Raw genomic sequence first — 24,833 nt, forward strand, 5'->3', positions numbered from 1 at the left:
GGCACATCCCGGTCGGGCCCTGCCTCCTGGGAGAGGTATAAGACCCTCTGCTCGGGCGGGACCCCTCCAGTCTGGAATGGTGTACTCGTGTTTAAATAGTTCCATTGTTTGTCAATAAAAGCCTTCAATTACTGAAGCCTTGTGTCTCGTGCTCGATTGTCGCGCATCACTAACCCCGTGCTCTACTTGTCCTGGGAGTGTTTGATGGGGGACAGTGTAGAGGGAGCTTTACTCTGTATCTAACCCCGTGCTGTACCTGTCCTGGGAGTGTTTGATGGGGACAGTGTAGAGGGAGCTTTACTCTGTATCTAATCCCGTGCTGTACCTGTCCTGGGAGTGTTTGATGGGAGACAGTGTAGAGGGAGCTTCACTCTGTATCTAACGCCGTGCTGTACCTGTCCTGGGAGTGTTTGATGGGGGACAGTGTAGAGGGAGCTTCACTCTGTATCTCACCCCGTGCTGTACCTGTCCTGGGAGTGTTTGATGGGGACAGTGTAGAGGGAGCTTTACTCTGTATCTAACCCCGTGCTCTACCTGTCCTGGGAGTGTTTGATGGGGACAGTGTAGAGGGAGCTTTACTCTGTATCTAAGCCCGTGCTGTACCTGTCCTGGGAGTATTTGATGGGGGACAGTGTAGAGGGAGCTTTACTCTGTATCTAACCCCGTGCTGTACCTGTCCTGGGAGTATTTGATGGGGGACAGTGTAGAGGGAGCTTTACTCTGTATCTAAGCCCGTGCTGTACCTGTCCTGGGAGTATTTGATGGGGGACAGTGTAGAGGGAGCTTTACTCTGTATTTAACCCCGTGCTGTACCTGTCCTGGGAGTGTTTGATGGGGGACAGTGTAGAGGGAGCTTTACTCTGTATCTAACCCCGTGCTGTAAATGTCGTGGGAGTGTTTGATGGGGGACAGTGTAGAGGGAGCTTTACTCTGTATCTAACCCCGTGCTGTACCTGTGCTGGGAGTGTTTGATGGGCGACAGTGTAGAGGGAGCTTTACTCTGTATCTAACCCTGTGCTGCACCTGTCCTGGGAGTGTTTGATGGGGGACAATGTAGAGGGAGCTTTACTCTGTATCTCACCCCGTGCTGTACCTGTCCTGGGAGTGTTTGATGGGGGACAGTGTAGAGGGAGCTTTACTCTGTATCTAACCCCGTGCTGCACCTGTCGTGGGAGTTTTTGATGGGGACAGTGTAGAGGGAGCTTTACTCTGTATCTAACCCCGTGCTGTCCCTGTCGTGGGAGATTTTGATTGGGACAGTGTAGAGGGAGCTTTACTCTGTATCTAACCCCGTGCTGTACCTCTCCTGGGAGTGTTTGATGGGGACAGTGTAGAGGGAGCTTTACTCTGTATCTAACCCCGTGCTGTACCTGTCCTGGGAGTTTTTGATGGGGACAGTGTAGAGGGAGCTTTACTCTGTATCTAACCCCGTGCTGTACCTCTCCTGGGAGTGTTTGATGGGGACAGTGTAGAGGGAGCTTTACTCTGTATCTAACCCCGTGCTGTACCTGTCCTGGGAGTGTTTGATGGGGGACAGTGTAGAGGGAGCTTTACTCTGTATCTAACCCCGTGCTGTACCTGTCCTGGGAGTGTTTGATGGGGGACAGTGTAGTGGGAGCTTTACTCTGTATCTAACCCCGTGCTGTACCTGTCCTGGGAGTGTTTGATGAGGGACAGTGTAGAGGGAGCTTTACTCTGTATCTAACCCCGTGCTGTACCTGTCCTGGGAGTGTTTGATGGGGGGGACAGTGTAGAGGGAGCTTTACTCTGTATCTAACCCCGTGCTGTACCTGTCCTGGGAGTGTTTGATGGTTAATATAGGTCTGAGGTTTTACGATGAATTGCTGTGGGTGTACAATACCGGTAATGCAGCCCTGGAATGTTCCGGAATGCCATCTTCATATTTTCCAGTGATTAAACCACAGGCCAATGGAGACCAGGTCATGATCCCGAGACCTGGAGAGAGACAGAACATTCTGTTTGGAGAGAGATGGACGGACGGAGAAGTCGAGAAAGAGAGAGGGAAGTAGTGCGAGAGTGGCAGGGAGGGTGGGTTAGAGAGACAGGGAAAGAGATATATTTGGAAATTGTGTTCGGAAGACTTGGGTTGTTCGTGTGAGAGATTCAGTGATAGGGAGAGAGGGAAAAATGGAATGAAGGGGAATGAATGTATGGAAAAACAGAGGGCGGCACGGTGGAGCAGTGGTTAGCACCGCTGCCTCACAGCGCCAGGGACACGGGTTCAATTCCGGCCTCGCATCACTGTCTGTGCGGAGTTGGCACATTCTCCCCGACTCTGACTGGGTTTCCTCCGGGTGCTCCGGTTTCCTCCCACACTCCAAAGATGGGCAGGTTGGGTGGATTGGCCACGCTAAGATTGCCCCTTAGTGTCAGGGGGATTAGCAGGGTAAATACGTGGGGGTTATAGGGATAGGGTCTGGGTGGGATTGTGGTCGGTGCAGACTCGATGGGCTGAATGGCCCACTTCTGCGCTGTAAGGATTCTATGGTTCAGATGGTTGTCGGCAGTGATGCGGAGCTGACAGGGTGAACAAGAGCAATGTACACGGAGTGTGAAACACAAACGCAGAGAGACGGGGGGTTGGGGAGAATGTTGGCACAGTGTTGGCACAATGTTGGCACAGTCTTGGTGCGGTGTTGGCAGAGTGTTGACAGAATGTTGGCACAGTGTTGGCACAGTGTTGGCACAATGTTGGCACAGTCTTGATGCAGTGTTGGCAGAGTGTTGGCAGCGTGTTGACGCAGTGTTGGCGCAGTGTTGGCACAGTGTTGGCAGAATGTTGGCAGAGTGTTGGCACAATGTTGGCACAATGTTGGCACAGTGTTGCTGCAGTGTTGGCAGAATGTTGGTGCAGTGTTGGCAGAATGTTGGCAGAATGTTGGCAGAATGTTGGCACAGTGTTGGCGCAGTGTTGGCGTAGTGTTGGTGTAGTGTTGGTGCAGTGTTGGTGCAGTGTTGGTGCAGTGTTGGCAGAGTGTTGGCACAATGTTGGCACAATGTTGGCAGAGTGTTGGCACAGTGTTGGCGCAGTGTTGGCGTAGTGTTGGTGTAGTGTTGGTGCAGTGTTGGCACAATGTTGGCGCAGTGTTGGCGTAGTGTTGGCGCAGTGTTGGCGTAGTGTTGGTGTAGTGTTGGTGCAGTGTTGGCACAATGTTGGCAGAGTGTTGGTGCAGTGTTGGCACAATGTTGGCAGAGTGTTGGCACAATGTTGGCAGAGTGTTGGCGCAGTGTTGGCACAGTGTTGGCAGAGTGTTGGCGCAGTGTTGGCACAGTGTTGGCAGAATGTTGGCACAGTGTTGGCAGAATGTTGGCAGAGTGTTGGCACAGTGTTGGCGCAGTGTTGGCGCAGTGTTGGCGCAGTGTTGGTGCAGTGTTGGCAGAGTGTTGGCAGAGTGTTGGCGCAGTGTTGGCAGAGTGTTGGCAGAGTGTTGGTGCAGTGTTGGCGCGGTGTTGGCGCGGTGTTGGCAGAGTGTTGGCACAATGTTGGCACAATGTTGGCAGAGTGTTGGCAGAGTGTTGGCGCAGTGTTGGTGCAGTGTTGGTGCAGTGTTGGTGCAGTGTTGGCAGAGTGTTGGTGCAGTGTTGGCGCAGTGTTGGCAGAGTGTTGGTGCAGTGTTGGTGCAGTGTTGGTGCAGTGTTGGCGCAGTGTTGGCGCAGTGTTGGTGCAGTGTTGGCACAGTATTGGCACAGTGTTGGCGCAGTGTTGGCACAGTGTTGGCGCAGTGTTGGCGCAGTGTTGGTGCAGTGTTGGCACAGTGTTGGTGCAGTGTTGGCACAGTGTTGGCGCAGTGTTGGCAGAGTGTTGGTAGAGTGTTGGCAGAGTGTTGGTGCAGTGTTGGCACAGTGTTGGCGCAGTGTTGGCGCAGTGTTGGTGCAGTGTTGGTGCAGTGTTGGCAGAGTGTTGGCATAGTGTTGGTGCAGTGTTGGCACAGTGTTGGCAGAGTGTTGGCAGAGTGTTGGCAGAGTGTTGGCAGAGTGTTGGCGCAGTGTTGGCACAGTGTTGGCACAGTGTTGGCACAGTGTTGGCACAGTGTTGGCGCAGTGTTGGCACAGTGTTGGCACAGTGTTGGCACAGTGTTGGTGCAGTGTTGGCAGAGTGTTGGCACAGTGTTGGTGCAGTGTTGGCAGAGTGTTGGCACAGTATTGGTGTAGTGTTGGTGCAGTATTGGCAGAATGTTGGCAGCATTGGCAGCATGTTGGCAGAATATTGGCAGAGTGTTGACACTGACCGATCTTGTGGTATAGCTCCGGCAGTAGTATCTCGACGTTGTCACGATGGAAGAGGTGATATTCGGGCTGCTCACACGATGGGGGAATCAGGTTAAACTGGCGGGCCACCGAATAGGCTTCCTAATGGCCGAAGGAGATGGGTGGCCGTCATTTAGAGATAAGTTTGAATTCTCGCCATCACAATACCACAGCATAGAAACTAGCAGGTGGAGGAGGCCACTCGGCCCCTCGAGCCCGCTCCGCCAGTCATTTTGATCATGGCTCATCATCAAATTCAATTTCCTGATCCCCCCCCTTATCCCTCGATCCCTTTCGCCCCAAGAGCGATATCTAATTCCTTCTTGAAATCACACAACGTTTTGGCCTCAGCTACTTTCTGTGGGAGTGAATTCCACACATTCACCGCCCTCTGGGTGAAGAAATTTCTCCTCACCTCAGTCCTAAAAGGTTTACCCCGTATCCTCAAACTATAACCCCCCTAGTTCTGGACTCCCCCACCATTGGGAACATTCTTTCTGAATCTACCCTGTCTAACCCTGTTAGAATTTTATAAGTTTCTATGAGATCCCCTCTCACTCTTCTAAACTCCAGTGAATATAATCCGAACCGACTTAGTCTCTCCTCATATGACAGACCTGCCACCCCAGGAATCAGCCTGGTAAACCTTCGCTGCGCTCCCTCTATAGCAAGGACATCCTTCCTCAGATAAGGATATGATAATCAGACCAGGTAAGGACGGCAGATTTCCTTCCCTAAAGGAACCAGATGGGTTTTTCCGACAATGGGTCATAAGTAGATTCTTAATTCCAGATTTTTAAAAATTGAATTCAAATTCCACCATCTGCCGTGGCGGGATTCGAACCCGGGTCCCTCAGAACATGAGCTAAGTTTCTGGATTAATAGTCTAGCGATAATACCTCACCTCCCCAAGAGTTCCCAGCTGATGGTCCACCTTTCTGAATCAGAGGAATGTGCACCTTCAGAGGAAGGCCCACCCTCGGAGGAAGAAGCACCCTCGGAGGAAGGAGCCACCCTCGGAGGAAGAAGCACCCTCGGAGGAAGGAGCCACCCTCGGAGGAAGAAGCACCCTCGGAGGAAGGAGCCACCCTCGGAGGAAGAAGCACCCTCGGAGGAAGAAGCACCCTCGGAGGAAGGAGCCACCCTCGGAGGAAGGAGCACCCTCGGAGGAAGGAGCCACCCTCGGAGGAAGAAGCACCCTCGGAGGAAGGAGCCACCCTCGGAGGAAGGAGCACCCTCGGAGGAAGAAGCACCCTCGGAGGAAGGAGCACTCTATCACCGGCAGTGCTCTGTTTTGCCTTCCCTGGGGATTGTCCACACTCTCATTACCGCACTGTACATCACTAACTAACTGCAGAGATGTGGATGGAAACAATGGCACAGTGGAATTGTCACTGGACTAGTCATCCAGAGACCCCATGTCATCATAGAATTACAGAATCCCTACGGTGCAGAAGGAGGCCATTCGGCCCATCCTGAGCGCACCAAGTCTAGAGAGCATCTTACCCAGGCCCACCCCATCCTATTTCCCTAACCCCATGTATTTACCCTGCAAATCCCCCTAAACTGCACAGCTTTGGACTCTAAGGGGCAATTTAGCATGGCCATTCCACCAAACCTGCACATCTTTGGACACTAAGGTCCAAAGATGTGCAGGTTAGGTGGATTGGCCATGCTAAATTGCCCCTTAGTATCCAAAGATGTGCAGGTTAGGTGGATTGGCCATGCTAAATTGCCCCTTAGTATCCAAAGATGTGCAGGTTAGGTGGATTGGCCATGCTAAATTGCCCCTTAGTATCCAAAGATGTGCAGGTTAGGTGGATTGGCCATGCTAAATTGCCCCTTAGTATCCAAAGATGTGCAGGTTAGGTGGATTGGCCATGCTAAATTGCCCCTTAGTGTCCAAAGATGTGCAGGTTAGGGTGGATTGGCCATGCTAAATTGCCCCCTTAGTGTCCAAAGATGTGCGGGTTAGGTGGATTGACCATGCTAAATTGCTCCTTAGTGTCCAAAGATGTGCAGGTTACGTGGATTGGCCATGCTAAATTGCCCCTTAGTGTCCAGAGATGTGCAGGTTAGGTGGATTGGCCATGCTAAATTGCCCCTTAGTATCCAAAGATGTGCAGGTTAGGTGGATTGGCCATGCTAAATTGCCCCTTAGTGTCCAAAGATGTGCAGGTTAGGGTGGATTGGCCATGCTAAATTGCCCCCTTAGTGTCCAAATATGTGCGGGTTAGGTGGATTGACCATGCTAAATTGCTCCTTAGTGTCCAAAGATGTGCAGGTTAGGGTGGATTGGCCATGATAAATTGCCCCTTAGTGTCCAAAGATGTGCAGCTTAGGTGGATTGGCCATGTCAAATTGCCCCTTAGTGTCCAAAGATGTGCAGGTTAGATGGATTGGCCATGCTAAATTGTCCCTTAGTGTCCAAAGATGTGTAGGTTAGGTGGATTGGCCATGCTAAATTGCCCCTTAGTGTCCAAAGATGTGTGGGTTAGGTGGATTGGCCATGCTAAATTGCTCCTTAGTGTCCAAAAATGTGCAGGTTAGATGGATTGGCCGTGGTAAATTGCCCCTTAGCGTCCAAAGATGTGCAGCTTAGGGGGATTGGCCATGCTCAATTGCCCCTTAGTGTTCAAAGATGTGCAAGTTAGGTGGATTGGCTGTGTTAAATTGCCCCTTAGTGTCCAAAGATGTGTAGGTTAGGTGGATTGTCCATGCTAAATTGCCCCTTAGTGTCCAAAGATGTGTAGGTTAGGTGGATTGGCCATGCTAAATTGCTCCTCCGTGTCCAAAGATGTGTAGGTTAGGTGGATTGGCCATGCTAAATTGCCCCTTACTGTCCAAAGATGTGCGGGTTAGGTGGATTGGCCATGCTCAATTGCCCCTTAGTGTCCAAAGATGTGTGGGTTAGGTGGATTGGCCATGCTAAATTGCCCCTTACTGTCCAAAGATGTGCGGGTTAGGTGGATTGGCCATGCTCAATTGCCCCTTAGTGTCCAAAGATGTGTGGGTTAGGTGGATTGGCCATGCTAAATTGCCCCTTAGTGTCCAAAGATGTACGGGTTAGGTGGATTGGCCATGCTAAATTGCCCCTTAGTGTCCAACGATGTGTAGCTTAGGTTGATGAGTCATGATAAATGTATAGGGTTACGGGGATAGGGCCTGGGTAAGATGCTCTGTCAGAGAGTTGGTGCAGGCTCAATGGGCCAAATGGCCTCCTTCTACACTGTAGGGATTCTATGATAAACCAGTGGCGGCCATGCTTTCAGTTGCCTGGGGTCCAAAGCTCTGGAATTCCCTCCCTAAACCTCTCTGCCTATTTCTCTCATTCTCTCTCTCCCTGCTCCTTTAAGACCCAACCTATGGGATGGTCCTCTTCTCTCTGATATCACCTCACGTGTGTCCGGTAATCATCGCTGTGTAACCTCTCGGGATCTTTCTCCACATTTGGCCACGCTTTCGGGACTCCAGTTGCCGTTATGGTGCCCCGTACAGCAGCCAATGTAATATTAAGTGTTCAAGTTAACGCCTTCTCCAGCCTCTGGAAGGACCAAGGACTAATTTCACTCTGCGTGGGAGGAAACACTGGCGGGTTCATCTTGAAAAGCACTCACCATGATCTCCACCGAGCTCCAGCGAGATGTTCCCCAGTACATCGCTTTGCCTTGGTTTATCAGGTACGTCATGGCTCGGACAATCTCTGTGAGGAGGTGGGAGGTAGCAGAGAGTGAGCTGGAGGTGCACAGACTGAAACCATCATTCACCCTCTCCGCCGGCTATTCAAGACGCAGAGAAAATGCTCCCACCCCCATCTTGCCCACGCCAGCCCGAGGATGCCCTTTCTAATCCCACCTTCCTGCACCCGGCCCATCGCCCTGTAGCTGACAGCACTTAAGGTGCGGATCCAGGTACTTTTTAGAAGAGTTTAGGGTCTCTGCCTCCCCCACCAACTCTGTCGGCGAATTCCAGACACTCACCACCCTCTGCGTAAAAGAATTCCTCCTCATGTCCCTTCCATAACTTCTGCCGCTTATCTTGAGTCTATGTCCCCTGGTTCTAGAATTCTCCACCAAAGGAAACAGTTTTGTCCTGCCCACTCTTATCTCATCCGCTCATAATTCTGTCCACCTCAATCAAGTCACCCCCTCAGCCTTCTTTGTTCCAAGGAAAATAACCCCAACCTCTCCAATCTCTCCCCGTAGCTACACTTTCCTTGGCCACATTCTTGTCAACCTTCTCTGCACTCTCTCCAGAACAATTACATCCTTCCGTGAGAGCGAAAGGGATCAAAGTTGAGGCTGAATGGGAAGAGACAGGTGTGGATTGCAAACACAGCGCCGATTCGGATGGGCTGACTGGCTTATTTCCGTAGGTTCTACTCAGTCTACAACACTCCGCTTCCTTCGCGGTGTCCCTCACCTCGATTCTGGAAAGTTCCAATCTATTGATTTGATTTGATTTATTATTGTCACATGTATTGTCTGTCTGTGTGGAGTTTGCACATTCTCCCCGTGTCTGCGTGGGTTTCCTCCGGGTGCTCCGGTTTCCTCCCACAGTCCAAAGATGTGTGGGTTAGGTTGATTGGCCATGCTAAAAATTGCCTCTTAGTGTCCAAAGATGTGTAGGTTAGAGGGATTAGCGGGTAAAATATGTAGGGATATGGGGGTAGGGCCTGGGTGGGATTGTGGTTGGTGCAGACTCGATGGGCCGAATGGCCTCCTTCTGCACTGTAGGGTTTCTATGATTTCTAAGTATTGGGATACAGTGAAAAGTATTGTTTCTTGCGCGCTATACAGACAAAGCATACCGTTCATAGAGAAGGAAAGGAGAGAGTGCAGAATGTAGTGTTACAGTCATAGCTCGGGTGTAGAGAAAGGTCAACTAAATGCGAGGTAGGTCCATTCAAAAGTCTGACAGCAGCAGGGAAGAAGCTGTTCTCGAGTTGGTTGGTACGTGTCCTCAGACTTTTGTATCTTTTTCCCGACGGAAGAAGGTGGAAGAGAGAATGTCCGGGGTGCGTGGGGGTCCTTAATTACACTGGCTGCAGGGTGGCACAGTGGGTTAGCGCTGCAGCCTCACAGCGCCAGGTACCCAGGTTCGATTCCTGGCTTGGGTCACTGTCTGTGTGGAGTCTGCACATTCTCCCCGTGTCTGTGTGGGTTTCCTCCGGGTGCTCCGGTTTCCTCCCACAGTCCGAAAGACATGCTGGTTAGGGTGCTTTGGCCGTGCTAAATTCTCCCTTGGTGTTACCTGAACAGGCGCTGGAGTGTGGCGACTGGGGTATTTTCACAGTAACTTCATTGCAGTGTTAATGTCAGCCGACTTGTGACTAATAAATAAACTTTAACTTTTCTTTTCTGAGGCAGCAGGAAGTCAATGGATGGGAGGCTGGTTTGTGTGATGGACTGGGCTACATTCACGACCTTTTGTAGTTCCTTGCGGTCTTGGGCAGAGCAGGAGCCCCAGACCAAGCTGTGATACAACCAGAAAGAATGCTTTCTGTGGTGCATCTGTAAAAGTTGGTGAGAGTCGTAGCTGACATGCCAAATTTCCTTAGTCTTCTGAGAAAGTAGAGGCGTTGGTGGGGCTTTCTTAACTATAGTGTCGGCATGGGGGGACCACTCTCTGGTTGAAGAAATTCCTTCTCATCTCTGTTTTAAAGGATCGTCCCTTTAGCCTGAGGTTGTGCCCTCTGGTTCTAGTTTTTCCTATTAGTGGAAACATCCTCTCCACGTCCACTCTATCCAGGCCTCGCAGTATCCTGTAAGTTTCAATAAGATCCCCTCCTCATCCTTCTAAACTCCTACGAGTACAGACCCAGGATCCTCAACCGTTCCTTCCATGCCCATTCACCCAGAATGCATCATGTATATAAAAAGGAAAAGAGTGGCTAAAGTAAATGTTGGACCCTTAAAAGATGAGAAGGGGGATTTAATAATGGGAAACGGGAAAATGGCCGAGGCCTTAAACAAGTTTTTTGTGTCGTTCTTCACGGTAGAGGACACAAATAGCTTACCGAAAATTGACGGTTGTGGGACTGTAGGGGGTGAGGTCCTTAAAACGATCACTATTACTAAAGAGGTAGTGCTGGGTAGGCTAATGGGACTAAAGGTAGACAAGTCCCCTCGTCCGGATGGAATGCATCCCAGGGTACTGAAAGAAACGGCAGAAGTAACAGCGGATGCGTTAGTAGTAATTTATCAAAATTCGCTGGACTCTGGGGAAGTGCCGGCTGATTGGAAAACAGCTAATGTGACGTCACTGTTTTAAAAAAAGGAGGTAGACAAAAGACGGGTAACTACAGGCCGGTTAGCTTAACGTCCGTAGTTGGGAAATTGCTGGAATCCATCATTAAAGAAGAAATAGCGGAGCACCTGAATAAGAATGGTTCGATCAAGCAGACGCAGCATGGATTCATGAGGGGAAAGTCGTGTTTGACGAATTTACTGGATTTTTATAGAAAAACATAGAACATAGAACAGTACAGCACAGTACAGGCCCTTCGGCCCTCGATGTTGTGCCGAGCTTTGTCCGAAACCAAGATCAAGCTATCCCACCCCCTATCATTCTGGCGTGGGGGAGAGAGAAAGAGGGGGGTATGTGTGTGTAGGGGGGGCGTGTGTGTGGGGGAGAGAGGGGGAGGGTGTGTGGGGGAGGGGGGTGTGTGTGAGGGAGAGAGAGAGAGAGAGGGGGGATGAAGATGTATGAAGATGTAACGAGTGCAGTTGACAGAGGGGAACCGGTGGATGTGGTGTTTTTGGATTTCCAGAAGGCGTTCGATAAGGTGCCTCACAAAAGGTTGCTGCAGAAGATTGGGGTACACGGAGTTAGGGGTAAGGTGTTGGCGTGGATTGGGGATTGGCTATCTAACAGGAAGCAGAGAGTTGGAATAATTGGGTGCTTTTCTGGTTGGCAGTTAGTGACTAGTGGCGTGCCGCAGGGATCGGTGCTGGGGCATCAACTATTTACCATATACATAGACGATCTGGAGGAGGGGACCGAGTGTAGGGTAACAAAGTTTGCGGATGACACAAAGATGAGTGGGAAAGCGAATTGCGTGGAGGATGCGGAAAGTCTGCAGAGAGATTTGGATAGGCTAGGTGAGTGGGCGAGGATCTGGCAGATGGAGTATAACGTTGGTAAGTGTGAGGTTATCCACTTTGGAAGGAATAATAGTAAAATGGACTATTATTTAAATGGTGACAAATTACAACATGCTACTGTGCAGAGGCACCTGGGGGTCCTTGTGCATGAATCACAAAAACTCAGTCTGCAGGTGCAGCAGGTGATCAAGAAGGCAAATGGAATGTTGGCCTTTATCGCGAGGGGGATGGAGTATAAAAGCAGGGAGGTCTTGCTGCAATTGTACGAGGCACTGGTGAGGCCGCAACTGGAGTACTGTGTGCAATTTTGGTCCCCTTATTTGCGGAAGGATGTATTGGCCTTGGAGGGAGTGCAGAGAAGGTTCACCAGGTTGATTCCGGAGATGAGGGGGTTAACTTATGAGGAGAGATTGAGTAGATTGGGCCTGTACTCGTTGGAGTTTAGAAGGTTGAGGGGAGATCTTATAGAGACATATAAGATAATGAAGGGGTTAGACAGGGTAGAGGCAGAGAGATTCTTTCCACTAAGAAAGGAAACAAGAACTAGAGGACACAGCCTCAAAATAAGGGGGAATCAGTTTAGGACAGAGTTGAGGAGGAACTTCTTCTCTCAGAGGGTAGTGAATCTCTGGAATTCTCTGCCCATTGAAGCAGTGGAGGCTACCTCGTTGAATATGTTTAAGTCACAGGTAGATAGATTTCTGATCAATAAGGGAATTAAGGGTTATGGGGATCAGGCGGGTAAGTGGAACTGATCCACTTCAGATCAGCCATGATCTTATTGAATGGCGGGGCAGGCTCGAGGGGCTAGATGGCCTACTCCTGCTCCTATTTCTTATGTTCTTATGTACTTATGTACGTATAATAACGATGGAAAATGTAGAACAGTCCAGTGAAAATAAAGATCTATTCACAAATCCTCCTTTGAGAAAAAAGCCTGCTGTTCCCACAACTCTACAAAAGTTCCTGTCAGACAGGCTATTGAAGCACTGACAATACAGGTCCCAACATAGAAACATAGAGGATAGGAGCAGGAGGAGGCCATTCGGCCCTTCGAGCCTGCTCCGCCATCCATCACCATCATGGCTGATCATCCAACTCAATAGCCTAATCCTGCTTTCCCCCCATAACCTTTGACCCCATTCGCCCCAAGTGCTATATCCAGCCGCCTCTTGAATACATTCAATGTCTTGGCATCAACTACTTCCTGTGGGAATGAATTCCACAGGCTCACCGGGTGAAGAAATGTCTCCTCACCTCCGTCCTAAATGGTCTCCCCCGAATCCTCAGACTGTGACCCCTGGTTCTGGGCTCCCCCCACCATCGGGAACACCCTCCCTGCATCTACCCTGTCTAGTCCTGTTAGAATTTTATAAGTCTCTATCAGATCCTCCCCTCATTCGTCTGAACTCCAGCGAAAACAATCCTAACCTGGTCAATCTCTCCTCATACATCAGTCCCACCATCCCCGGAATCAGCCTGGTAAACCTTCGCTGCACTCCCTCCAGAGCAAGAACATCCTTCCTCAGAAAAGGAGACCAAAACTGCCCACACAATACTCTCGGTGTGGCCTCACCAAGACCCTGTATAATTGCAACAACACATCCCTGCTCCTGTACTCGAAACCTCTCGCAATGAAGGCCAACCTACACTTCACCTCTCTTAATCTTGTCCAGATAAGCACTGAGACATTGACAAAAGAGATCACGGAATGACCAACTTATTCTAGCCACTTAAAGATGTCAATCAAAAAAAAGTGACTGTTCACTTCAGTTGTCAGAACAGAGAGCGAATGTGTTTATGGGTTTGGAGTCACGACCAAACATGCATAACTTTAACTACAGGCCTGACACGCCCCAGGCCCCACCAGAGATTGACTTCGATTTGATTTGATTTATTATTGTCACATGTATTGGGATACAGTGAAAAGTATTGTTTCTTGCCCACTAGATAGACAAAGCATACCGTACATAGAGAAGGAAAGGAGAGGGTGCAGAATGTAGTGTTACAGTCATAGCTAGGGTGTAGGGAAAGATCAACTTAATGCGAGGTAGGTCCATTCAAAAGTCTGACAGCAGCAGGGAAGAAGCTGTTCTTGAGTCGGTTGGTCCGTGACCTCAGACTTTTGTATCTTTTTCCCCGACGGAAGAAGGTGGAAGAGAGAATGTCCGGGGTGCGTGGGGGTCCTTGATTATGCTGGCTGCAGTGTGGCGCAGTGGGTTAGCACTGCAGCCTCACAGCGCCAGGGACCCAGGCTCGATTCTCAGCTCGGGTCACTGTCTGTGCAGAGTCTGCACGTTCTCCCCGTGTCTGCGTGGGTTTCCTCCGGGTGCTCCGGTTTCCTTCCACAGTCTGAAAGACGTGCTGGTTAGGGTGCATTGGCCGCACTAAACTCTCCCTCAGTGTTACCTGAACAGGCGCTGGAGTGTGGCGACTGGGGGATTTTCACTGTAACTTCATTGCAGTGTTAATGTAAACCGACTTGTGACACTAATAAATAAACTTTAACTTTTCTTTTTCCGAGGCAGCGGGAAGTGTAGACAGAGTCAATGGATGGGAGGCTGGTTTGAGTGATGGATTGGGCTACATTCATGACTCTTTGTAGTTCCTTGCGGTCTTGGGCAGAGCAGGAGCCCCAGACCAAGCTGTGATACAACCAGAAAGAATGCTTTCTATGGTGCATCTGTAAAAGTTGGTGAGAGTCGTAGCTGACATGCCAAATTTCCTTAGTCTTCTGAGAAAGTAGAGGCGTTGGTGGGGCTTTCTTAACTATAGCGTCGGCATGGGGGGGACCAGGACAGGTTGTTGGTGATCTGGACACCTAAAAACTTGAAGCTCTCGACCATTCCTGCTTCGTCCCCATTGATGGAGACAGGGGCATGTTCTCCTTTACGCTTCCTGAAGTCGATGACAATCTCCTTCAATTCGTTGACATTGAGGGAGAGATTATTGTCGCCGCACCAGTTCACCAGATTCTCTATCTCATTCGTGCCTCAGTCTTGGTTACAGTAGGGTTAAGTCACAGTGGGGGTTGGGGGGGCGGGCGGGGGTGTGAATGGGAAGGGGGGAGGTGGTCACAGGCCACAATGGAAGGATGTCATTGGGGATGAGGCAGAGGGGTAACAGACATCAGAGGCAGCAACTGATGACACCCAGTGAGGCCTAGTCGCAATAGGCCTCTGAGGTCACCTGAGCCACCGGGTGACGGCCCCCCCCCCCGCCCTCAACGCGAGGTCAAACCAGGTCACTCACCTTCCACAAAGAATATCCTTGACCGGGGAGCGTAGTTACCTGGGAAACACGAAAAACAAAACCCATTAGCAACAGTTCAGAGGTCAGACCAACCAACACCTTATGCAAAGGATTGTGGTCAATATCGCTGCTTTCCACAACAATATTCGAGTTCAGGAACGGACGGACAATGAATTTCAAGATAGAACCACATGGCGCAGAAAGATGCCATTCGGCCCATCGAGTTGGCACCGGCCCTTGAGAAACACCTGACCTCCTAGCTAAGATAAAAGCAAAATACTGCAGATGCTGGAATCTGAAACCAAAACAGAAAAATGCTGGAAAATCTCGGCAGGTCTGGCAGCATCTTGTGGGGAGCGAATAGAGGCACCGTTTCGAGTCTGGGCGACCCTTCGTTTCATATTCCAGCACCCGCTGTATTTTCTTTTATCTTAGGGTTTAACTCACCGCCGCTTCTCTTCCAGGAATGCCTACTCTGAAGAAGTACTGTTCTTCCCTCTGACACAGTGGCACAGTGGGTTCGCACTGCTGCCTCACAGCGCCAGGGACCTGGGTTCGATTCCTGGCTCGGGTCACTGTCTGTGTGGAGTTTGCACATTCTCCCCGTGTCTGCGTGGGTTTCCTCCGGGTGCTCCGGTTTCCTCCCACAGTCCAAAGATGTGCAGGTTAGGGGGATTGGCCACACACACTAACGCGCACGCCCCTTAGTGTCCCGGGATGCGTAGGTTAGAGGGATTAGCGGGGTATATATGAGAGGTTACAGGGATAAGGCCTGGGTGTGATTGTGGTCAGTGCAGACGTGATGGGCCGAATGGCCTTTTCCTTCACTGTAGGATTCTATGATTTCTACAGCTTTGACGAAGAGTCATCCAGACTCGAAACGTTGGCTCTATTCTCCCCCCACTGATGTTGTCAGACCTGCTGAGATTTTCCTGTTTTTTTTATGACCTGCCCACCTAATCCCACTTGCCAGCACTTGGCCCATGTTCTGACGCGCCAAGTGTTCATCCAGGTACTTTTTAAAGGATGTGAGGCATCCCGCCTCCACCACCCTCCCAGGCAGCGCATTCCAGACCCTCACCACCCTCTGGGTGAAAAGGTTTTTCCTCACATCCCCCCCTAAACCTCCCACCCCTCACCTTGAACCTGTGTCCCCTCATGACTGACCCTCCAACTAAGGGGAACAACTATTCCTTATCCACTCTGTCCATGCCCCTCATAATCTTGTACCCCTCGATCAGGTCGCCCCTCAGTCTTCTCTGCTCCAGAGAAAACAACCCAAGCCTATCCAACCTCTCTCCATAACTTAAATGTTCCATCATCCCTGGCAGCATCCTGGTGAATCTCCTCTGCACCCGCTCCAGTGCGATCACGTCCTTCCTATAATGTGGTGACCAGAACTGCACACAGTGCTCCAGCTGTGGCCTTACCAAAGTTCTACACAACTCCAACATGACTTTCCTGCATTTGTAACCTATACCCCGATTGATAAAGGCAAGTGTTCCATAGAACCGTAGAATCCCTACAGAGCAGGAAAAGGCCATTCGGCCCATCGAGTCTGCACCGACCACAATCCCACCCAGGCCCCTATCCCCGTAACCTCTCATATCTACCCTAGTAATCCCCTGACACTAAGGGGCAATTTAGCGCGGCCAATCCACCTAACCCGCACATCTTTCAGACTGTGGGAGGAAACCGGAGCACCCGGAGGAAACACACGCAGACACGGGGGGAGAGAATGTGCAAACTCCACACCGACAGTGATCCGAGGCTGGAATCGAACCCGGGTCCCTGGCGCTGTGAGGCAGCAGTGCTAACCCACTGTGCCACCGTGTCCCAGGTGCCTTTTTCAACACCCTACTAACATGTCCTTCCGCCTTCAGAGATACATAGACGAACATGCTGATACAGGTATGCTTGAGGCGGAATATTCCAGTGGGCAGAATAATGGGGGGTGTGTGTGTGGGGAGGACAGTGTTGTACATTATCCACCACCCCCCCCATCCCCAACCTTGAGATGTAAGAGTCTTAATAGGGTGGAGCAGTATAGGGTTCTGGGAAGTGGGTAACAGATTCACAATTCCCGCTGGTGTTGGTGACACAGATTACGGAACTGGTAAACAGGAAAAACCAAGTAAGTGATCTTCATTTAGAAGATTGAGGTTGAGACAGGCGGGAGAGTGGACACCAGTTGTTGTCATTTTTATTAATGACCTGGATGAGGGCATAGAAGGATGGGTTAGTAAATTTGCGGATGACACTAAAGTCGGTGGAGTTGTAGACAGTGCGGAGGGAAGTGGCAGGTTACAGAGGGACACAGATAAGCTGCAGAGCTGGGCTGAGAGGTGGCAAATGGAGTTTAATGCGGAAAAGTGCGAAGTGATTCATTTTGGAAGGAGTAACAGGATTACAGAGTACTGGGCTAATGGTAAGATACTTGGTAGTGTGGATGAACAGAGGGATCTGGGTGTCCATGTGCATAGATCCCTGAAAGTTGGCACCCAGGTTGATAGGGTTGTTCAGAAGGCGTACGGTGTGTTAGCTTTTATTGGTAGAGGGATTGAGTTTCGGAGCCAGGAGGTCATGCTGCAACTGTACAAAACTCTGGTGCGGCCGCATTTGGAGTATTGCGTACAGTTCTGGTCGCCGTATTATAGGAAAGATGTGGAAGCGTTGGAAAGGGTGCAGAGGAGATTTACCAGGATGTTGCCTGGTATGGTGGGAAAATCGTATGAGGAAAGGCTGAGGGGCTTGAGGTTGTTTTCGTTAGAGAGAAGAAGGTTAAGAGGTGACTTAATAGAGGCATACAAGATGATCAGAGGATTAGATAGGGTGGATAGTGAGAGCCTTTTTCCTCAGATGGTGATGGCTAACACGCGGGGACATAGCTTTAAATTGAGGGGTGAGAGATATAGGACAGATGTTAGAGGTAGGTTCTTTACTCAGAGAGTAGTAAGGGCGTGGAATGCCCTGCCTGCAGCAGTAGTGGACTCGTCAACATTAAGAGCATTCAAATGGTTATTGGATAAACATATGGATGATATTGGAATAGTGTAGATTAGAGGGGCTTTAGATTGGTACCACTGGTCGGCGCAACATCGAGGGCCGAAGGGCCTGTACTGCGCTGTAATGTTCTATGTTCAGTGTCTGTGCTGAACAACTGGCACGGTGGCACAGTGGTTAGCACTGCTGCCTCACAGCGCCAGGGACCGATTTGTGTCTGCATGGGTTTCCTCCGGGTGCTCTGGTTTTCTCCCACAGTCTGAAAGACGTGCTGGTTAGGGAGCATTGGCCGTGCTAAATTCTCCCTCAGTGTTACCCGAACAGGCGCCGGAGTGTGGCGACAAGGGGGTTTTCACAGTAACTTCATTGCAGTGTTAATATCAGCCTTTAAAACTTTAAAACTTAACTGGAATAAAACTTGTGAATTGTCAGTATTTCCAGCCGCCTTATTCGATCAATGGATATTTACCCATTGTACACACACTCACACATTCATACACACTCATGTGCAAACACATTCACACACACACACACACACACACATAGAAACAGAGACACACACAAGCATACAGACACAAACATGCGCACACACACGCACAAATACACACGCGGACAAACACACACACACACTCACTCACTGATGCACACACTAACTAACACACACACACAGACATAAACACACTCACGCACACAAACACACACACACACTCACTCACTGATGCACACACTAACTAACACACACACACAGACATAAACACACTCACGCACACAAACACACACACACACAGACAAGCACACAGACACACACACACACACACTCTCACACACAGACACACAAACACACACACAGACACACACACACACACACACAGACACTCTCACACACACAGACACACACACACACACTCACACACACTCACACTCACAACTTCAGTTAGTTATAACAAAAACAGAAAATGCTGGAAAATCTCAGCAGGTCTGACAGCGTCTGTGGAGGGAGAATAGAGCCAACGTTTGCAGAGCTCTGATGATGGGTCATCCAGACTCTAAACCTCTATTCTCTCTCTCCGTCAGATGCTGCCAGACCTGCTGAGATTTTCCAGCGCTTTCTGTTTTTGTTTCAGATTCCAGCATCCGGTGTTTTGTGGTTACCTTCAGTTAGTTATTACCGGATAGAGGTGACCAGGGTCAGGAACTCTGATTAATTCCATTACCCTCTCTCTGTCTCAGGACTGTGGACGCTAGGGGCAGAATGGCCCCTCCTGCCCTGTCCCCAGGCAGTGTACCCCAGTAAGAGAGGGTTGGAACCTCTCCTTCTCTGACTCAATGTGTGGATCATTATAAAATGTCTACATACCCTCCGATGGGACAGTCACGTCAGGCCTGTTGGCTAAGACAATATCGATATATTCCAGCTGTAACCTCTCGAGGGAACCCTTCAGACCTGAGGAGAAATACAAGTTAATGTTCAAGACAGCATCCACCACACAGGAGGAGAGGTCAGTCAACCTTCAGTAACGCAACACGTCACAGAAACCCTACAGTGCAGAAGGAGGCCATTCGGCCCATCGAGTCTGCACTGACCACAATCCCAACCCAGACCCTATCCCCGTAAACCCATGCATTTACCCTAGCTAGTCCCCCTGACGCTGAGGGGCAATTTAGCATGGCCAATCCACCTAACCCACACATCTCTGGACTATGCCATCAATCTCGGTGTCATCTGCAAACTTACTAACCATGCCTCCTATATTCTCATCCAAATCATTAATATAAATGACAAATAACAGTGGACCTAACCTGCACATCTTTGGACACTAAGGGGCAATTTAGCATGGCCAATCCACCTAACCTACACATCTTTGGACACTAAGGGGCAATTTAGCATGGCCAATCCACCTAACCTGCACATCTTTGGACACTAAGGGGCAATTTAGCATGGCCAATCCACCTAACCTGCACATCTTTGGACACTAAGGGGCAATTTAGCCTGGCCAATCCACCTAACCTGCACATCTTTGGACACTGAGGGGCAATTTAGCATGGCCAATCCATCTAACCTGCACATCTTTGCACACTAAGGGGCAATTTAGCATGGCCAATCCACCTAACCTGCACATCTTTGGACACTAAGGGGCAATTTAGCACGGCCAATCCACCTAACCCACCCATCTTTGGACACTCAGGGGCAATTTAGCATGGCCAATCCACCTAACCTGCACATCTTTGGACACTGAGGGGCAATTTAGCATGGCCAACCCACATAAAGGACGTTAGTGAACCAGATGGATTATCTTAGTGGCGATGAGGCAAAGTTGGCCTAATTTGGGGGTAATCCCTTCTTGTTAACCAGGCCTTTGTTTGGAAGATGAGACTTGTTCGACCCTGCCATTGAGGACTCCACCCAACAGGTGGAACGCATGCGTTAACTCTTTTTCGGGCAAACGCCATTATGGCAGACAAGAAACAACGGGTAATTCTCCTGACTGCCAATGGGGTTTCAGCATTTGCTGTCAAAGAACAAAGGACAGTACAGCACAGGAACAGGCCCTTGGGCCCTCCTGCACCGATCGTGATACCTGCCTAAACTAAAACCGTGTGCACTTACAGAGTCCGTATCCTTCCATTCCCATCCTATTCATGTATTCGTCTCGTTGCCCCTTAAATGCCGCTATCGTACCCGCTCCCACCCCCTCCCCGGGCAGCGCGTTCCAGACATTCACCCCCCTCTGTGTAAAACACTTACCTCACACATCTCCTCTAAACTTTCCCCCACGCACAAAGAACAACAAAGAACAAAGAACAATACAGCATAGGAACAGGCCCTTCGGCCCTCCAAGCCCGCGCCGCTCCCTGGTCCAAACTAGACCATTCTTTTGTATCCCTCCATTCCCACTCCGTTCATATGGCTGTCTAGATAAGTCTTAAACGTTCCCAGTGTGTCCGCCTCCACCACCTTGCCCGGCAGCGCATTCCAGGCCCCCACCACCCTCTGTGTAAAATATGTCCGTCTGATATCCGTGTTAAACCTCCCCCCCTTCACCTTGAACCTATGACCCCTCGTGAACGTCACCACCGACCTGGGGAAAAGCTTCCCACCGTTCACCCTATCTATGCCTTTCATAATTTTATACACCTCTATTAAGTCTCCCCTCATCCTCCGTCTTTCCAGGGAGAACAACCCCAGTTTACCCAATCTCTCCTCATAACTAAGCCCTTCCATACCAGGCAACATCCTGGTAAACCTCCTCTGCACTCTCTCCAAAGCCTCCACGTCCTTCTGGTAGTGTGGCGACCAGAACTGGACGCAGTATTCCAAATGCGGCCGAACCAACGTTCTATACATCTGCAACATCAGACCCCAACTTTTATACTCTATTCCCCGTCCTATAAAGGCAAGCATGCCATATGCCTTCTTCACCACCTTCTCCACCTGTGACGTCACTTTCAAGGATCTGTGGACTTGCACACCCAGGTTCCTCTGCGTATCTACACCCTTTATGGTTCTGCCATTTATCATATAGCTCCTCCCTACATTATTTCTACCAAAATGCATCACTTCGCATTTATCAGGATTGAACTCCATCTGCCATTTCTTTGCCCAAATTTCCAGCCTATCTATATCCTTCTGTAGCTTCTGACAATGCTCCTCACTATCTGCACCTTAACCCTATGTCCCCTAGTAATTGACTCTTCCACCCTGGGGAAAAAGCTCCTGACTATCCACTCTGTCCATGCCTCTCATAATCTTGTAGACTTCTATTAGGTCGCCCCTCAACCTCCGTCGTTCCAGTGAGAACAAACCAAGTTTCTCCAACCTCTCCTCATAGCTAATGCCCTCCATACCAGGCAACATCCTGGTAAACCTCTTCTGTACCCTTTCCAAAGTCATTCGGAGTTTAGTTTTCCCTGAGGCACCGGATACCACAATCTTCCAAGAATTGGCTGTACGTGTTAGAGAATACTACCTCCCCAAGACAAATCTGATTCTGAGGCTTTATAGTTTTTACTCAGCAATCTGGGAGCCAGGGGACTCTGTTTCGAGCTTCCTAGGTTAAGATGACTGTGAATTTGGTTTAACCCTTAATGAGATGCTCAGAGACTGACTGGTTTGCGGGATTAATACCGTAACTATTCAAAAACGCCAATTAGCTGAAGTTCAACGTGACTTCAAACGGGCGTTACGGTTGCCCTCATCATTGGAAAATGCCGCAAGTGCGGGAAATAAGTTGCAAGGTATCCCAAAGGAAGTGTTAAGGCCACACTTGGAATACTGTGTACAGTTTTGGTCACCCTATTATAGAAAGGATATTATTAAACTAGAAAGAGTGCAGAAAAGATTTACCAGGATGCTACTGGGACTTGATGGATTGAATTATAAGGAGAGGCTGAATAGACTGGGACTTTTTTCTCTGGAGCGTAGGAGGCTGAGGGGTGACCTTATAGAGGTCTATAAAAAAATGAGGGGCACAGATCAGCTCGATAGTCAACATCTTTTCCCAAAGGTAGGGGAGTCTAAAACTAGCGGGCATAGGTTTAAGGTGAGAGGGGAGAGACACAAAAGGGTCCAGAGAGGCAATTTTTTCACACAGAGGGTGGTGAGTGTCAGAGGTAGTAGTAGAGGCGGGTACAATTTTGTCTTTTAAAAAGCAGTTACATGGGTAAGATGGGAATAGAGGGATATGGCCCAAATGGGGGCAATTGGGACTTGCTGAGTGGTTAAAAACAAAGGGGCGGCATGGACAAGTTGGGCCGAAGGGCCTGTTTCAACGCTGTAAACCTCTATGACTCTGTGGATGCCCATGCCAATTCGTCTGATTTGGGGACCACCTCTTGAGTGCAGGCGTCTCACTCAGGAAGTATCCAGATACACGAACTCCAGTCCGCCCACTGCACAACACCAGAGCAAAGCCAAACATCGAACCAAACGCTTACAAGTCCCTTCAGAAACCTGCCCGGTAGCGCACTGTAATTGTTGCCAGTATGGGAACAGCAAAGGAGTCCTACAAGACCTAGATTCAGTAAAACAACCCGTAGGCTGGTATCCAGGAGAGTTCACACCCTGGAACGTCCACCCACATCTGATTTAGAACAATTAAGTTGCCTCGCGATGTCCAAATCGGATCCAGTCAAGATAAACACATGGTCAAATGGTCTTCTGGTACGAATGGAGGGCGATGCCGGTGCGGTTAGCTCAGTGTCAACCCCTGTACGGTCCGTGTGTGTGAGTCTCAGTGACACTCATGAATCACCTTTATCTCGGTTTAGATCACTAGTCATAGACCCACACTTCAAACCCAATCGCTGTCACCTTGAGGCTCCTTCACTGTGAGGTTACTGCTTATTCCTTTCCCATTATTAGATCTAGAACAGCCTGCCCCCCGCCCCCCCCTCCCCCCAGTTGACTCTGGAAGGCGCTACTGGAAGACATTGTCCTGTACATACTTTATGAACTCATTTTCCAGGCTGTCTTTGCCAATCTCATCACCCAATCTTCATGCAGATGGAAGTTGCCCCTGATTATTGCAGCACTCCTTCTTAGCAACCTTTATATTTCCCCCTGCATCCTCTGATCCTACAATTCATAAACCATTCCCGGATGTGACCTCTGATCCATCTGATTTCTTATCTCCACCCAAACTGATTCTCCATCTTGCTCTTGTGAGCCAAGATCATTTCTCACTTGAGCTAATGTCATCCCTTAATTAGCACAGCTGTAATTCACTCCCAGCAGCCCTCGCTGCGGGTCACATGGCCGTGTTCCTCCCCACACTGCGGCCGTGACTGTATCTCCAAGAGTGGCTCATTGGATTAACTGGGGGGGGAGGCGATATATAAATGCAATACTTCAGTAGGGTGGTGTGTACCTTCGATAATGTGCTTGCGGGAGAGTCCCCTCTCTGTCTCAGCCCTGTGGAAATAAGATAGGATCGTTGTGTGAATTGGCAAGGGGAGGGTGGGGGAACTCACTCGAATACACTGGGGGGGTTGGGGGGAGGGTGGGCGGGGTGAGGGAACACTCCTCGAGTGGAGGGATTCACTCACATACATGGGGACAATTATGCCGGAATTTCACCGCCGTGCCCGCCACGGGAATCGGAGTGGGAAGGTCCGTTCACCTCGAGGGGGATTTTACGGTTTCAGGGTGAGCGAGGCTGTAACTCCCACCCATCGCCTCAAACTCCCTTCCGGCTCTCAGGGGCCCAGCCCCTCCCCAACCCACTCCCAACCTCACCCTCACACACTCTCTCACACACACCCTCACACACTCTCATCCTCACACACTCTCATCCTCACACACTCTCACCCTCACACACTCTCACCCTCACACACTCTCACCCTCACACACTCTCACACACACACACTCTCACCCTCACACACTCTCACCCTCACACACTCTCACCCTCACACACTCTCACACACACACACTCTCACCCTCACACACTCTCACCCTCACACACTCTCACCCTCACACACTCTCACACACACACACACTCACACACACACACTCTCACCCTCACACACTCTCACCCTCACACACTCTCTCTCACACACACTCTCACCCTCACACACTCTCACCCTCACACACTCTCACACACACACACTCTCACCCTCACACACTCTCACCCTCACACACTCTCACCCTCACACACTCTCACACACACACACTCTCACCCTCACACACTCTCTCTCACACACACTCTCACCCTCACACACTCTCACTCTCACACACTCTCACTCTCACACACTCTCACCCTCACACACTCTCACACACACACACTCTCACCCTCACACACTCTCACCCTCACACACTCTCACACACTCTCACTCTCACACACTCTCACCCTCACACACTCTCACTCTCACACACTCTCACCCTCACACACTCTCACCCTCACACACTCTCACACACTCTCACCCACACACACTCTCACACACTCTCACCCTCACACACTCTCACCCTCACACACTCTCACCCTCACACACTCTCTCTCACACACACTCTCACACACACACACTCTCACTCTCACACACTCTCACCCTCACACACTCTCACCCTCACACACTCTCACACACTCTCACCCTCACACACTCTCACACACACACACTCTCACACACTCTCACACACACACACTCTCACACACACACACTCTCACACACACACACTCTCACTCTCACACACTCTCACCCTCACACACTCTC

The 24,833-nt window shown here is 50.1% G+C and overlaps 1 protein-coding gene across 1 annotated transcript in view; it reads right to left on the reverse strand.

Moving 5' to 3' along the window:
- Positions 1-24,833, reverse strand: part of LOC144489029 (voltage-gated potassium channel subunit beta-3-like) — a gene marked incomplete at its 5' end in the record, with an annotated part of 40,548 nt that overhangs the window by 11,178 nt on the left and 4,537 nt on the right. Inside the window, 6 exons of the mRNA XM_078206982.1 lie at positions 1,862-1,956; positions 4,251-4,371; positions 7,887-7,972; positions 14,628-14,666; positions 18,988-19,074; positions 23,498-23,541. Coding sequence (XP_078063108.1) covers positions 1,862-1,956; positions 4,251-4,371; positions 7,887-7,972; positions 14,628-14,666; positions 18,988-19,074; positions 23,498-23,541 — 472 coding nt within the window. The remainder of the gene's footprint in view (positions 1-1,861; positions 1,957-4,250; positions 4,372-7,886; positions 7,973-14,627; positions 14,667-18,987; positions 19,075-23,497; positions 23,542-24,833) is intronic.

This window comes from Mustelus asterias, unplaced genomic scaffold (assembly GCF_964213995.1).
Source record: "Mustelus asterias unplaced genomic scaffold, sMusAst1.hap1.1 HAP1_SCAFFOLD_1937, whole genome shotgun sequence".
Lineage (NCBI taxonomy): Eukaryota > Metazoa > Chordata > Chondrichthyes > Carcharhiniformes > Triakidae > Mustelus > Mustelus asterias.